Source organism: Gadus morhua, chromosome 9, assembly GCF_902167405.1.
Source record: "Gadus morhua chromosome 9, gadMor3.0, whole genome shotgun sequence".
In the NCBI taxonomy this organism is placed as follows: Eukaryota; Metazoa; Chordata; class Actinopteri; order Gadiformes; family Gadidae; genus Gadus; species Gadus morhua.
In genome coordinates, this window is record NC_044056.1 from 10,745,036 (window position 1) to 10,762,535 (window position 17,500).

At 50.1% G+C, this 17,500-nt stretch overlaps 1 protein-coding gene across 1 annotated transcript in view; it reads right to left on the minus strand.

The window, feature by feature from the left end:
• The window catches only part of brsk2a (BR serine/threonine kinase 2a), a 160,928-nt gene that overhangs the window by 71,610 nt on the left and 71,818 nt on the right, over positions 1 to 17,500 (minus strand). The window contains exon 2 of the mRNA XM_030365324.1: positions 5,262 to 5,356. Within this exon, the coding sequence (XP_030221184.1) occupies positions 5,262 to 5,356 (95 nt within the window). The remainder of the gene's footprint in view (positions 1 to 5,261; positions 5,357 to 17,500) is intronic.

Below are 17,500 nucleotides of genomic sequence, written 5' to 3' on the forward strand. Positions count from 1 at the left end.
GAGAGAGAGAGAGAGAGAGAGAGAGAGAGAGAGAGAGAGAGAGAGAGAGAGAAAGAGAGAGAGAGAGAGAGAGAGAGAGAGAGAGAAAGAGAGAGAGAGAGAGAGAGAGAGAGAGAGATTGAGCCAAAAGAGAGAGAGGGAGGGAGAATGAGAGAGATTGAGCACAAGAGAAGAGAGAGAGAGAGAGAGAGAGAGAGAGAGAGAGAGAGAGAGAGAGAGAGAGAGAGAGAGAGAGAGAGAGAGAGAGAGTCCTAGAATAACGAGTATCGATAGATATATTTGATGATTATAACAACACAACCAGGGGGTGCAGCTTCTAAAGGGAATATGTGTGTTAGCATCGGGATGCACTCCCACATCTGGATGGTACACACATCTGTGACCACGTGGTTGGCTTATCTCTTATAAAGCACTATCACGATAGCGTGCTAGCCTACCCCGAGGTTAAGGCTGAGCCAGTGAGCTACAAAGGGATATGAGGAGGATGCTGCCGTCGTCGGGGGCAACGCAGTACAGAGCTGATGGATCGGCAAACAGCAGCAAAACATATGAAACCCATTCATTCTGCACACACAATAACACAGAAACACGCACACACGCATAAACACATGTACATAAACACAGTGTGTTTCTGTGTGTGTGTGTGTGTCTCTGGCAAAACTAAAGAGGGGATGAGAGGTCGATGGAGGGAGCAAGAGACAGAGAGAGAGAGGGAGAGAGTTTTAATACGATTATTTTCCATCCAATTTTGTATCTTATTGAACTTCTTGTGCTTCGACTAGGTCAACGTACGTCTCAATGCCAACAAAGCCCTTATGGCGCTTTTCCACCAATGGTTACGGGTCGGTTCAGTATGCAAAGGAGCGGCACGGTCGCGTTGCCACCGCCAAAACTGGGCGTGGTCTGTCGTCTGAAAGGGTGCAAACAAGTCCGAGCTAAACACGCCTTCCATTGATTGGTTAGACAGAATCGTCACTTCTGTGCGACAAGGGGATTATAAAAAACAAACACAGTAGCCGCAAGGTATTTCTGGACAACGGTGAAAACTTTGTTCATTGAAGAAAATGCTTCGCAAAAGTTGGACGTCCTTCTTGGGCGTTCTACATTGTTGCTCTTCGTTCATTGTGTTGTGTTCTTCTTATCCTTGGATTTATTAGCAGGCTACACTGTGTTGGGCTGCTATAAGGTCACGATGCTTACGTAGCTGCCGCGGCTATCGCCATCCGGCTTAAATCCCGCCCCCCATAAGGGTACTGTCGGTGGTGGAAACGCGAGCCGTAACTGAGCTGGGCTATACCGCACCTTCACTACTTGGCTGAGGCATGCTGGGCCGAAGCGTACCCGCCGGTGGAAACGCGCCATTAGACTGTGGACCAGAGAGAGAGAGACAAACCCAGGGAGAGACAAACCCAGGAGAGACAGACCCAGGGTTAGCAGGGCTGCCTGGGTTCTGCAGAGCCGCTTCCCCGAGTCATCCTGATGACGCACTCAGAGAGCAGTGTGAGTCATCTGAGGCTGCCGCATCCTGCTCCCCTTCCTAACGCCTACTGGTTCCTCCTCCACCCCCCTCCTGCTCCCCCTCCACCCCCCTCCTGCTCCCCCTCCACCTCCAGCCTCCTCCAACCCCCTCCTGCTGCCCCTCCACCCTCCTACTGCTCCCCCTCCACCTCCAGCTTCCACCAACCCCCTCCTACTCCCCCTCCACCCTCCTACTGCTCCCCCTCCACCCTCCTACTGTTCCCCCTCCACCTACATCCTCCTCCCCTCCCCTACTGCTAAGTCAGGGCTGATGGTCGAAGACATACGGTCCCTCTAATGGTGCTGGAGGTACAGAGAGCATTTAGAGGAGGTAAAGAGAGGCTTGAACCTATATGGTTCTTACAGTAGGCTGGTGATTATTTCAGCTATTTCAGGATACATGCAGCTCTCAATCTCACCCTCTTTTGTCTGCACAGCACTCTGCCTCTCTCTCTCTCTCTCTCTCTCTCTCTCTCTCTCTCTCTCTCTCTCTCTCTCTCTCTCTCTCTCTCTCTCTCTCTCTCTCTCTCTCTCTCTCTCTCTCTCTCTCTCTCTCTCTCTCTCTCGACACCTCCCTTCCTTTTCCTATATTTTAAGATTCTTCCATGAACATGAACTTGTCCACAAACACAGACACACACACAAACACACACACACATACACGTACAAACACATAATCAGTGACAGGCAGGCATGTTTAAAAGGCGGTGGCTGACATCAAGAAGAGATGCAGCTTATCTCCTGTAAACCACAGGCAGTGCTGCGTCTCAAACTCTTCAAACACCATCAGCAGCTTGGTGTTATATCTGTTACACAGCAGAACCCTCCAAAAATGACCCAATTTATCTTCTTTCCCTCTCTCCCCTTCTCTCTCCCTCTCTTCCTCTCTCGTTCTCTCCACGCTCTCTCTCCCCCCTCTCTCTATCCCCCTCTCTCTCACTCCATCCTGCTTTCTCTCCAGGAGAGTGGCTTTGAAGTTTTGCTTAGAGGGAGAGAGAAAGGGAGAGATAGAGGGAGAGTGGGGGATATATAGTGAAGTGAAAGAGAAAGGGAAAGAGGGAGTGAGAGAGAGATAAAGAGGTACAGGAAGAGATAGAGAGAGCGGGAGATGGATAGTAAAGTGGGAGAGAAAGGGAAAGAGGGAGAGAGAGAGAGAGAGAGAGAGAGAGAGAGAGAGAGAGAGAGAGAGAGAGAGAGAGAGAGAGAGAGAGAGAGAGAGAGAGAGAGAGAGATAAAGAGGTACAGGGAGAGATAGAGAGAGCGGGAGATGGATAGTAAAGTGAGAGAGAAAGGGAAACAGGGAGAGATAGAGAGAGAGAGCAAGAAATGGAGAGATTTGAAAGAGAGCGAAAGGAAGAAGAGTCAAGTGAGAAAGAGAGAGCACAACAGAGAAAGAGAGCACAAGAGAGAGAGGAATAGAGAACATGAGATAGAGAGAGAGTCCCAGAGAGAGAGAGAGAGAGAGAGTAAGTTAGCCAGACTAATTAGTGGTGTTGGTGGCAGCAGAGGAAGCCACCGGCTCCGAGGCCCAGAGGAGCCAGAGGAGCAGCAGCCAAACAAGCCTCCTGCTGCCGCCGTGTGCTGAGGAAGAGGAGGAGAGAGGAGGAGACCAGAGGAGAGAGGAGGAGAGAGGAGGAGACCAAAGGAGAGAGGAGGATGGAGGAGGAGACCGGAGGAGAGAGGAGGATGGAGGAGGAGACCAGAGGAGAAAGGAGGAGAAGAGAGGAGAGAGGAGGAGATAGGAGAAGTGAGGAGGAAAGAGGAGGAGACAGAACGAGAGAGGAGGAGACCAGAGGAGACCGGAGGAGACCAGAGGAGACCAGAGGTGAGAGGAGGAGAGTGGATAGGAGAGAGAAGGAGACCAGAGGAGACCGGAGGAGACCAGAGGAGAGAGGAGGAGAGTGGAGAGGAGAGAGAAGGAGACCAGAGGAGAGGAGGAGAGAGGAGGAGACCGGGGGAGACGGGAGGAGAGAGGAGGAGACCACTGTCCCGCATCACACTGGGGGACATTATTATATGTAAACAATGAGGGAGGACATGAAGTGCATGCACCCCAAAATATTGAGAAGGGAGATAACAGGGAGAGATCCATGAGGAGGAGGTGTTCAGTACAGCATCTTTGTCTTCATCGTTATCATCGTCATCGTCATTGCCGTTGTCATCGTCATCCTCTTCCTCATCATTGCTGTTGTCTTGGATGGCGGTGTATGCGTGTCTGTGAGGTCTGTGTGTGTGCACGTGTGCGTTTCTAGGGCGGTGAGGGTGTGAATACATGCGTGCACCTTCTTATCATGTGTGTCAAAAACTATGCAGGCATGCACAATGCGAATGATTCGGTGGATCTCGCTCTGTGTTTGTGTGAGCATGTGTGTGAATGTGTGAGTGCATGCTACCTGATCATACTTCGTCACTTTACTTTTTTTTTAATTAACTGCTCCTGCCCTATCCCACCCTACTATTTAACTATATTATACTTGCACTATATGACAATCATGTTCAAACCGCACCTTAACCGCTATTTTGCACTACTGTTTAGATCTCCAACCACATTTCGTTGTCTCTGTACTTGTACTCTGCACGGTGACAATAAAGTTGAATCTGAAGCTGAACCTGAATAAGAGAGAGAGAGAGAAAGAGGGAGAGGGAGATGGAGAGGGACGGTGACAGACAGATGGAGCGAGAGACAGACAGATAGAAACAGAGACCAAGACAGAAACAGAAAGAAAGTGAGTGAGTCTGTCTGTGTGAGCTTGTACGTGCATGCATGTGTGTGTGTGCATGCGTGCCTGCCTGCCTGCCTGCGTGTGAGGGTATCATCAGGAGCTGTCATGCACACACCTCGCTGGGTAGCTGGATCCCCTCCTAACGGCCCCCACGGGGGCCGGGGGTCATTAGCATATTAAAGGTGACATTTGGCAGCCGGCCCCCCCCCCCTGACAGGCACGTGCAGAGCGGCCCGTCGCTTAGACACCGAGGCACCGAGACCGCCTCATGCTCGGCGTGGAAGAAACACAGGTGCATGAATACGCATGTTGAGAAATTACTGGGTTTCCCCTGCACGCATACAAGCACACACACATACACACACACACACACACACACACACACACACACACACACGCAAACACTCTCACTCGCTCTCTCACACACACGTGCACACACTCTCACACACACACACACACACACACACACACACACACACACACACAGACATAAATAAACACACACACACATAACCACACACACACACACACGCACACAAACACACACGTCAGTATGCTGTGTTACTGGCCCAGTCCTCTCTCGCTCGTGTTCAGATGGTTGTCCGTAATAAAGGCTCTCATGGTGGCAGTGGACACGACTCACAGACGAGGAGGTTCGGCGAGAGATGGACGCACGCACGAACGAACACACACAAGTACAAGGTGGTAAAACCAAGTCAGTAATTAGGAGGAAGAGTGTTGCTAGTTGAAATGCTCAGCCTTCACAAAAGCTGCCAGATGACTCTCCCCTCTCCCCTCTAGCCCGGCCAAGAGACCCGCGGCCGAGAGGAGTTGTGAGAGAGAGAGAGAGACAGAGAGAGAGAGAGAGAGAGAGAGAGAGAGAGAGAGAGAGAGAGAGAGAGAGAGAGGCGTCAGAGTGGTCTCCTCTCGTGTAGAGAGGAGTGCACGAGGTACGCTTGGACCGAAGAGAAGGAGGAAGGGAGAGACAGACGGATAGGAATATCGGACGGGTGGTCTTACCTTCATTAGTACTGACTCGCTGAGCTTCTCCCGGTTCACAATCTTTATGGCCACTTTCTGGCATGTGACACAGTGGACTCCCAGCTTGACCAGACCTGCAACACAAGAGGGAGGGGACCACAGTGTGAGGAGCAGTGCAGCACTCAGCTCACTCACTGACAGGGACACCCAGGCCAAATACCATACTAACGAACACAGAAAGGGTTCTTATTGAGACACTGAATGGGTTGGATGTCTGTTTTGACAAGATATTCTTGAGCTATTCTTTCACCATACTTTGGCTCTTTAAACTATATCTTAAATCTGATTATTGAGATGAGGCATGCACTCAGTCTACTTCAAGACATTTACATTACATTCAGGGCATTTAGCAGATTTTTTTATCCAAAGCGCCTTAGTCATTTATGTAAGGCGACAGCCAGCTTGTCGAGAGCAGTTACGGTGAGGTGCCTTGCTCAGGGACACCTTGACACTCAGCAGGTGGACGAGTTGGGGATCAAACTAGCAACCTTTCGGTTACAAGTCATCCCGCTCTGCCTCGCGAGCTACTGCCACCCTAAAGACATCCACAAATCCCACACTCAAACACACAAACAATCAAACAGCTAAAACAGCTAAAACAGCCAGTATAGTCCATAGCGAGACACTACTGTGCTGTGTGTCCTGCGTCGACCGGGCACTAACGGCCCTTATGCTCTGTGCTTGGCGGAGATTTACATCCAACAATAAAGTAATTTGTGTTAATAAAGTAAATAAAGGGAAGTTTCCCCCCTGAGGGGGAGGAGAGGAAGAAAGAGAGAGAGTTATTGAGCTTTACAAAGTACCCTCTCTGCTGTAAAAGCCCTGGTTAGCAGACACAGACCATAAGGCATAGTGTTAGCAGGTACAAGTACCCACATAAACCTGAAGGCAGGAATGGAACGGCCAGGGCAATGTTCTGCTTGTCTCTCTACCCACTGCTTGTCTCTCTGCCAACAAGGTGTTCCCAAACAGACAAACACCAAGGCTGGTGAGGGTTTCGGGTATCTCTTCCCCTCTCAACACATTCTCAGTCCGTACTGAGGAGGAATTGGGACCGGGTTTGTGACTCGTTTTCAAGGTTTAACAAATGTCACACACGGCAGAGTTAAGGAACTGTGTGGCATTGGCGCGATGGACAATTTTTTGGGGAATAAAGAAGAACACGCACAAACACATAGACATTGTATTAGTGAACCAAAACACACACAAACTCACACACACGCGTGTTTGCATCCACACATTTTATAAGTGAACCAAAACACACACACAAACTCACACACACACACGCATGTTTGCATACACACATTTTATTAGGTAACCAAAACACACAAACGCATTGGGCACACACACATTCACTGACGTTATTCGTTAACTGAAACACACACATACACATTTCATTTCATTTTATTTGAACATTGAATTGTTGTGCTGTTGCCAAGGCTGCTAACAGCCCATAAATAGCCCGCTAACGCCACCGCTAACGCCAACTCGGGCACTGGAGGCAGGCTGCGGTCGTTAAACAGTCCTGGTACGGCTGCCAAGAGATCTCCAACACTTTGCTTTAACAAGTAAACTCAAGTAAACTTCAACACCAGGCTCTTTGGTTAGATCCTAATCATTCACAATTACATTTGCATTAGGTCATCATGCACACGCTTTCATCCAAAGCGATTTAGAATAAGTAAATTTTTCAGAAGATAGAGAAACAATATATGGCTGTCAGTGCAGTAAGGATGTTCATAGAACCATCACACCGTCACAATAGGTTAGCCCATTCCCCGTACACAACAAAGATAGCTAGGATAAGACACTATACGATGCCAAGTACCATTTTTAAGTGTCAGGACGTACAACATACAACAAGTGCGTAAGAGTGGGCGTGGTAGGGTAAGGAGGAGGCTGTGCAGAGTCTAAGTGGTCTCTAAACAAGTGAGTCTTGAGTCTTTTGCGGAGCCTGTTGAGCCACTCTGCGGTCCTGACGTAGGCAGTGAGCTCATACCACCAATCATGCCAGCGCACCGGGCTACCTCAGCAACAAGGCAGGACTTATCACAGCAGCACAGGGGTGTGTGTCTTGTGTCTAACTACTTTGTGTTATAATTTACACCCGAGCCGTTCTGGGAGAACCCTCGACTCCAAGTTTGACGGACCATAAAGCCGACAGACTGCAAAGTATTTGCAAACCGTATAATCCAGATGTGACGGGAGCACATCGGGAAGGGGCGTCATGAACTGACAACAAACATGAGTTCTAACTTATGTTCATACCCTCCCTGCGCCCTGGGAATCGGACTACAGCGGCGGTCTCACGGCTCCCGGGGAAAAGGAGTTTGATGAAATAATGAAAAAGATCTGAGGAAGAAGACAAGAGACGGGACCGACCGGGAGACTGACTTCCAAAGCCACTATTATCTGCTCCGCTAGTTCCCTGTCTCTCCATTGCTTGAGCCAAACGATCAGATAGACAGATGGAGAGACAGCAACATCTAGGGTAAGACGGTGTTACAACATTGAAGAGAGGGGGGATTAAAAGTGGGAGAGAGAGCGAAGTGACATGGAAAGTTGTCGGATGAGAAACTGAAACAATAGTTAAAGAGGATTGGGGAGTAGGAGGTCAGGAACAATGAAACACAGAGGGCCAGGGGGCGATTGAGAGACATGGAGAGAAGAGAGAGAGAGAGAGAGAGAGAGAGAGAGAGAGAGAGAGAGAGAGAGAGAGAGAGAGAGAGAGAGAGAGAGAGAGAGAGAGAGAGAGAAAAACCCATCAGGGTTGTGATGCTAGGTATAAAATGATGAAATGCGTGTTGGCGTATTCACGGTAAACACAATAAAGATAAAATATGTGACCTTGGGTCTTAATGAGTTGTTAGCAACAAACTGGGCAAATGAAAGTGCTAAAACATTACAGGTAGATATAAACAGAAACCCTCCCATACCATCAAACAACGCCACCTTTTAGGTGTTTACGTTAGCGATAAAGTTTGACAGCACCCCTGACGTTAACGAGCATTAACACCCCCCAAATCAAACTCAATTAGTGCCGCTAGGTGTTTGATCACCGACAATGTCAGCCAATCAGCACGAGCCATTTTAATAACCCGGTTTCCGTGGTGATGGACCCGGAGGACAGTCAGCCCGGGGTCGCTCCCCTGGAGCTGGTAACTCATGCCTCCGTCTTTAGGAGCGGAACGGTTGGGAATTTCTTTTGGGATCGTTGGATGAAAAAATAAAATATTAAGCACATTATCTGCATATTGCATGACCCAATTCTTTGCGGATTCCTGCACAAACTGTACAGCGCTTTCCTCTTTTTAAATAGATTCCCATTTTAAACACATTCTTTCGCTCTATTCTATTCGACATATTGTGTTCCTATGGTAAACATCTCTATTTTTTCAAAACTTTTCTTACTATATGTATTTCTACTGTTATGCAGCAACAGAGACCAAGATAGTTTTGTCTCTACGTGTTCGACTTTCTCCTGATTCTGAAATACTCCTTCTCTCAGCGTGTCTGTATCCCACTGCATTGAGTCAGTCGACCGCCCCTACCTCACTGTATCTATATTATACTATTATAAACTCTGAAACTGACTCAATAACCCCAAATGTCCTATGTACTCTTCAATAACAGACCTTTCTTTTGACACCTGTCCATCAGTGCATTCATAGCCAGAACCTGAATGAATTCAGAACATAGGTTCGGAGAGGAATTACAATTTGATGAGATAAACATTTGACGAAGTGTCTGATGAGGCCCAGGCCCGGGGCGTGAGCGCTCGCTCGACTCCAGGCATAAAGAGGATAGACGAGGGCATCAACAGAGAGCCAGCGCAAGGCCGGGGCCAGAGCCGCTAAGCCTGGCGGTCTCCGCGTTGCGTCTCCCTGTGTCTGCGAGGCGGGAAAGCCCTCCTGAACCAGCCTGAGGCTCTGAACCGTGTTGTGGAGAATCCCAGGGAGACCCCGGGACTTAGGACGAGATCCAGTCAGAGCTGAGTATCCATCCTGCGCTTTTACTTTGAAAGGGCGCTCCAGGCGTGTCCAAACACCGTTCTTTATCATCGCCAGCGAAAATAAATCCTTCACCGCGGGTAGCAAACACATGAGATTACCGCCGCAGGTAGCAGCCGGCAAAGTGGGAGCGGGTTCGTGTGTGTGTTTGTGTGTAGGTGTGGGTGTGTCGGTGTGCATGTGTGCATGTTTGGATGCGGGTGTGTTTGTGTATGTGTGTGAATGTGGGTGCCTGTGTGTGCGTGCGTATGTATGTGTGTGTGTGTGTATGTGTGTGCATGCGGGTGCACGTATGTGTGTGTATGTGTGCGTGGGTATGTACGTGTTGATGTATGTGTGTGCATGCGTGTGTGTGTGCGAGTCTGAGGTCCTAGCTGGATCTGAATGAGCCGCTCTATCTGGGGCTGTCTTTGTGTCTGGAGCCACTGAAGGAATCCCTTAACCAGCATCTCCCCGAAGTACATTATATCAGCCCGGAGCACACAGCCATTCAAATGTCACGCACACACACTGGCATATCGTCAATGAACACAGACACATCCCAACACTCAAACATTGTGCGCTAACACACACACACACACACATACACACACACACACACACACACACACAAAGGTCCACACTGGGCCGGCCTCTAGTTTGCCACCTGATTGAATCAGCGGGCGTATCGACTGCTCCATCGCTGCCCTTCCTTAATCAATAGCAGGGCGGGCCCCGTCCTTCAGCACGCCTCCTGAATAATGACCCCAGGACCGCTCCAGGGCCCGGGGTCACCGTCCACGACCAGGGGCCTCCGGGCTGGCCCTCATTCCGGCTCTGTGCCTTTCTCCATTACACACGCAGACAAACACACACACACATACACACACACACACACACATACACACAGACACACATACACACATTTGGCGAAGGCACACACACACACACCGACATACATGCACACATGTGTGCACGAGCAAACGTACACGGCACACAAGCACGCACACACAAACTGCATACACATTTGGCAAAAGCATACATATACACACACAGAGTACACAGTACACACAAAGGAACACACATACATACACACATGCATGCCTGAGCACACCCACAAACAGAATAAACAGTACACACACAATAACAGAGACAAACGCACACACAGACACACAAACGTACACACACATACACAGACAAACCCACGGTCCCACAGACACACACACATGATTAATGATGTGTTCAGAGCGACTGGGGGACCCGGCAGAGCCCACAGGTCTTTACTGTACTGCTGCTGCGGCTCCATTCGGCCCCTGAGGGACCTTACAGAGAGAAGTGAACCAATGATGAATGAATGAATGAATGAATGAATGAATGAATGAATGAATGAATGAACGAATGAATGAATGAATGAACGAATGAGGAAGAAATGCATGCAATAAGGAATGAATGAAATAAATGATGCAAGAAAGAATGTTGCAATGTACAGAATATTTCTGCATTAATGAAGGAAATAAAGCATGATAGAATGTATGACTAAAACGTGAAATCCTCCATGAGAATAAGAACGAATCAAAGAGAGAAAGAGAGAACATACAAAACGAGAACTCAATGGATCGAACTGTGAATTAATTAATTCATCAATGAAAGTAATCAAGACTTAGTTAAGGTTGAATCGATCCTCCTTGGGAAGACTTCCTCCAACCTTACACACTGCTATACGCAACACGGTTCAAATTTCCCGTCATGTACTGGTTCCCACTGCCTGCTCCTCCTAACCCTGTTCAGAAGTCACTGGGAACCCTTTGGTCAGCGTGAAGCCCACCCAGTAGAGGAGAGACCCCGTGTGGACCTGGGGGAGTTCCCTCGTATCCGCCTCCTAAGGAAGGAGATGGCGGGAGAACCAGGTGTTATTCATCTCTTTTTCCGTCTCCACCGTTCAATTGACCCATGTGGAGGATGGAAGCAGAACCCTGGCTGAGAGCGATCGATCGGAGCGGACGAGACAGACACCACCTGATGGAGTCACAAAAACAAACACCCACACACACACACCCACACACACACCTGTGTGTTGGTTCACACACAGCCGCTGGCTCTCACAGGAGAGGAACAGAGAGGAGAGGAGAGGGGAGAGGAGAGAGAAGAGAAGGAGAGGAGAGGAGAGAGAAGAGAAGGAGAGGAGAGGAGAGAAAGGGAAAGAGGGAGAGGAGAAGAGAAGGGAGGATAGGAACAGGGGAGAGGAGAGGAGAGTGGAGGAAAGAGGAGAGAGAAACAGAAACAGAGGAGAGTAGGGATGAGAGAAAGAAGAAGAAAGAGAGGAGTGGAGAGGAAAGAAGAGAGAGAACTACAAAGAGTAGAGAAGAGAACAGAGAAGACAACAGGAAAGGAAAAGATAAAAGGAAGTCTTTACCAGTGTACCACCACGCTCACCGTTCAATTGTCTCTTCGAGAAACCCTGTAAGCCATGACGAGCAGATGGTAGCAGTTTAGCTTAGCTTAGCCTCCTCTCCCCCAGGCGCTAGCTTTAAGAGGCTAGTTGCCCGCAGGCACCGCTCTGCAAAACGTTCTCGTCCCTCAGCCCCATCTTCAAACACAACATCTGCTGGATACCTTCGTCCTTAGGCCTTCAGATCTTCAAATGATTCTCCTTCCACCCTTAACCCCAGACCGAGCCCCTGCAGTACAGCATAGAAAACCCTTCGGCCAACAGAAGGGACAGAACTTATTTTGTAATTTCCTTCATTTTTTGTTTCTTTTGCTCAACCAAGTTGTGCAAAACACAATACAAGCATCCCGGCTTGCAGGAGGGAAGTCTCTGCTTGGATGGCGGTTTAGATACATGAATTCAGATGGAACACCCCTGTTGCTTAATCATCGAATTAAGATGTGAGGTCATTAAGAAATCATTTATAGACCCCACACAGGAATTCTGGGGTTTCCCAAAATTAACTCTTTCCCATAATAACTAGAGAGACCCAATGAGGCATATACTGTCAATATTGTCCCTACAGTCAATAATATGGACATTTACATTTACATTACTACTTCTCCTATTGCGTACAGAGAAAGAGAGAGAGAGAGAGAGAGAGAGAGAGAGAGAGAGAGAGAGAGAGAGAGAGAGAGAGAGAGAGAGAGAATGAGGAAAGACTGCAATGTAGCACGATTTTGAATTTAAACCAAAAGACGGAACTCAGATTGACGAGAAAGATGTATTCCCCAAACCAATCATGGGTGAGATCTCCTGATTGGTCAGCAATGAGCCGACATGAGTGATCTCTAATCTAAATTGGCTCATATAGGGGCCAAACTGATATTCTCACAGGGCGTTTCACTCTCTAATAGCTGATGGATGGTATGCCGTTTCTAACAAATGACCCTCAAACGAAGGTAGATAAAAGCTTACCTAATCTCACCTTAAAGTCCTTCACCAGCCCCAACATCATGAGGGCCTCTCTCAATTACGCAACCACACACACACACACACACCACACACACACACACACACACACACACACACACACACACACACACACACAACACCACACACACACACACACACACACACACACAAGCCCACATAGACATACACACACACATGAGTGCCATGCAAACGCACACACAGAGTACATAGGACGGCCACTCAAACACACACTCACACATAGAACACAGTACAAACACACCTGCGAGCAGCAGCAAACGGACACACAGACACACACACACGCATGCATGCACGAGCAAACGCACACAGATAGAAAACAGAGTTGTGCCCACCACATGAGGAGGCACCTTGACCTGCGTCACGGTAACAGACCCATCATCGCTCCCTGCTACATGACCACGCGGACCACCACCTCGGGCGGGGATAACAGCCATCCAATGAGTCATCCTAAGTAACAAGCCCTCTGATTGGCTCAACAACGCAGCGCCCGCCTCTCCGTAGCGGTTCTCTACAACGAATCAGCATGCAAATGTATTCCAACACGCTCCGCTCAGAACCGGTGATCCACTTAGAGGTGAGACAGCTCAGAGGGGAGACAGCTCAGAGGGGGGACAGCTCAGAGGGGAGACAGCTCAGAGGGGGGACAGACGGGCCGCCCGGTAGGGCAGGGTACCCAGATCGCTGCGTGTGAGTTAGACCCCCCCGACCCCACCTTCAGCTCCGGGGGGTAGCGCAAGGATATGAAGGAGAATGTGTTAACAACGCCGGGGTTGGATGCTACGACCCTCATGACTCCGTTACTGGTTCTGGAGATGAGGGGAGGCCCCACTGAGTGATTACAGATGTATTTCTATTACTGTTCTCTGGATCTCTCTTCATACCACTCCGCTGCCTCCCGCTGCCGTTACAGACGAGAAGGAGGAGACGGCAGAACTCAAACCTGACGAAAGAGGAAATTATTGACGGAATAAAGTGTAAGTCTGTGTGTGTGTGTGTGTGTGTGTGTGTGTGTGTGTGTGTGTGTGTGTGTGTGTGTGTGTTGTGTGTGTGTGTGTGTGTGTGTGTGTGTGTGTGTGTGTGTGTGTGTGTGTTTGTACACGTGTGCTTGTTTTTGGGTGCACATGTGGATGCATGTAAGTCTGTGTGTTTGTGTGTGTGTGTGTGTGTGTGTGTGTGTGTGTGTGTGTGTGTGTGTGTGTGTGTGTGTGTGTGTGTGTGTGTGTGTGTGTGTGTGTGTGTGTGTGTGTGTGTGCATGTGAAGGTGTCTGCGTTATGTTTGTATGGGTGTGTGTGCATATGCATGCCTCTGTCCGTCCTTATGCATATATCTATGTGCGTGCGTATGTATTGTATATGTCCGCATGCGTGTGTGGATGCGCGTGTATATGTATGTGTGTGCATGCGTATGTATGTGTGTGCGTATGTATGTGGGTGCATGCGTATGTGTGTTCATGCGTATGTTTGTGTGCGCATGCATATGTGCGTGCTTGCGTATGTATGTGTGTGGGTCTGTGCGTATGTGCGTGCATCCTGCGTGCGTCTGTGTGCCGTGCTGTCCCAGAGCTGCCACTGTCCTGTTACGTGGAGGCAAGCTCCCCCATCACGCTGATCAGAGGCAGCCCGTTCCCGGCAGCCCGCCCCACTCCGGACCCTCCCGCCGGAGATGTCATTACAGATTGCCCCGCTTCCCGCGGCCACACTCCGGACAGGCGGGACCGGGGGGTCAGGGTTCCGAGAGCAGCGCTGTCAGAGGAATGTTCCCCCTTAATCCCCGACCGGAACATCACAAGCGGCCGCATCAGCAGCCATCACAGACCCCCCGGTGACAGCCCAGGAGCGGAGTCAACGAGGACGAGAGAGGAGGGGAGAGGAGGAGAGAGAGGAAGAGGAGAAGAGTAGGAGAGAGGAGGGGGAGAGGAGGAGAGAGGAGGGAGAGAGGAGGAGAGGGAGGGGACAGGAGGAGGGAGAGGAAGAGGAGAAGAGTAGGAGAGAGGAGGGGAGAGGAGGAGAGGAGGAGGAGAGAGGAGGAGAGAGGAAAAGGAGGAGAGAGGAGGGGACAGGAGGAGGGAGAGGAAGAGGAGGAGAGGGGGAGAGGAGGAGAGAGGAGGGGAGAGGAGGATAGGGGAAGAGGAGGAGAGAGGAAGAGGGGGAGAGGAGGAGAGAGGAGGGGAGGGAGAGGAGGAGAGAGGAAGAGGAGGAGAGGAGGAGAGAGGAGGGGAGGGAGAGGAGGAGAGAGGAAGAGGAGGAGATAGGGAAAAGGAGGAGAGAGGAGGGGAGAGAAGGAGGAGAGGGGAGAGGAGGAGAGAGGAAGAGGGGGGAGAGGAGGAGAGAGGAGGGGAGGGAGAGGAGGAGAGAGAAGAGGGGGAGAGAGGAGGAGAGAGGAAAAGGAGGAGAGAGGAAGAGGGAGGAGGATAGGGGAAGAGGAGGAGAGAGGAAGAGGGAGGAGGATAGGGGAAGAGGAGGAGAGAGGAAGAGGGAGGAGAGGGGAAGGGGAAGAGAAGAGGGAGAGGAGGAGAGAGGGGGAGGAGGAGAGGAGCATAGAGGAAGTGGAGGAGAGAGGAAGAGGAGGAGAGGAGCAGAGAGGAAAAACAGAGCAGAGAGAGAGAGAGAGAGATGAGGACCGAGTCAGAGCGACGTAATCAATGGGTAACACTGCAGAAAATAAACCGTTGGAAGCTGAAGAAGTCACCGTCAAAACAAGGTGGAGAAGCGGGGCCACCGGGAGGAGGTGGTGATGGCGGGAGGGGTGACTCAGGATCTATATTTAATGTCTCTGACTGTGGATCAGCAAAAGGAATGCATAATTACCGACCATGAATAATGCAAGTAGGCTCTTCCTAATTAGCCACACCAGAGCCAACAGAGCGTCAAAAGTAGACAGGACATGCACACACACACATAAACACAAACCTACACACACTGCGCGCGCACACCCGCACACACACAAACACACACAGACACCATACATACAAGCACACATACCACACACGTATGCTTATACACACACACACACACACACAAACATAAACACACGCATACAAACACCAAAACACACAAATACATGAACAAACTCACAAGCACAAACACCACAAACACACACAAACAAACACTGCTTCACTCTCCCCTGCACACAGAATCCCACCATACACTTACTAGCGTAGGTACGATGCTACCTAGAGTGTGTTGCTTGTCTATGTGTGTGCTCGTGTGCGTGTGTGTGTCCGTGCGTTCCCCTCTGTGCCACTCTGAACAGCCCCGTGGGCGTGTCAGGCGGCCCAACACAGCCAGAGGAGCGGGGGGGGGGAGGTAGGGAGAGCTTAATTAGCAGGCTCAGGACGCGGCGCGGGCCGGCCCCCAGGAGCCGCCGTCCTGCCTGCCGTCCGCCGCCGTGCCTCCAGGAAGAGGCCCGGAAGAGACGGAATCATTTAGCGTCTCGCCGGGCGCCGCGGCAGAGATCCATGGAGCTCAGAGTAGCAAAACGACACACACTGAGGCGGACGCTCTCACACACACACACACACACACACACACAAACTGAGGAGGACGCTCTCAAACACACACTGACACACACACACACACACACTGAGGAGGATGCTCTCATACACACACACACACACACACACACACACACAAACTGAGGAGGACGCTCTCAAACACACACTGACACACACACACACACACACTGAGGAGGATGCTCTCATACACACACACACACACACACACACACACACACACACACAAACTGAGGAGGATGCTTTCTCACAAACACACACACACACACACGCACATAGCACACAAGCACCCGCCCGTGCAGGGACACACATTATGCACATGAACGCACGCACACACTCGCTCTCTCACTAACACACACAGGCCGACGCTCTCCGGCACAAACACACACACACACACATAAACACAGAAACACAAACACACTACGCCGGCAAACACACACACACACAAACACACGCAACACTCTGGGAATGAATTAATCAAAACCAGTGCGGGAATAAATGAAGTGGAGTTATTTCATTAATTGAGGCTGAGTTTGTCGATGCAACATCTCCATTATCAAACATGGATCAAACCGACTGGGGAAGTCGCCAAATGAACTGCCTTAGTAAGTCACTCTCATCCACAGCACTCTGCCCTCTCATCCTCCCAGATCGGAACAGGAGGCGTCACGCCTGTTGCCCTGACGATGCGGGGAGGAGGGGAGGGGAGACGAGTCATCAAGGCACAAGCCAGGACGTTATTGAACTCTAATTCGGGATCCCCTTCATCTTGGTCTTCATCTCCTACTACATCCTCTCTGTCTGCCTCCTCCTCCCTCCTGGTTGGCGCTATGAGTTATTTGGAAGCTTGACTGCGGCTGGCAGGGAGAGAGAGAGAGAGGCAGGCTGGAGGTCCTCTCTCGCCAGACGCCATTTTGTTGATTAGACTTTAATTGGCAATCAGCTGGCGAGCCGCCCGACTTTGGGAGAGACCAGAGCGGTGGTAACTTTGAGAAGCACAACAAAGAAAAAAAATACAATCTAGTTTCTACGGCGTGTTGTTGTTTTTTTTCAACAGGATTTTAGGGCACGGTAAAGAAGAGCTAGAACTACAACCACACAAATCAAGGGTTTGAGTCCGGTTGTGTGTACATGTTTGGATGTGGTGTGTGTGTGTGTGTGTGTGTGTGTGTGTGTGTGTGTGTGTGTGTGTGTGTGTGCGTGCGTGCGTGCGTGGTGCGTGCGTGCGTGCGTGCGTGCGTGCGTGCGTGTGCTGTGGTATGTGTGTGCATGTGT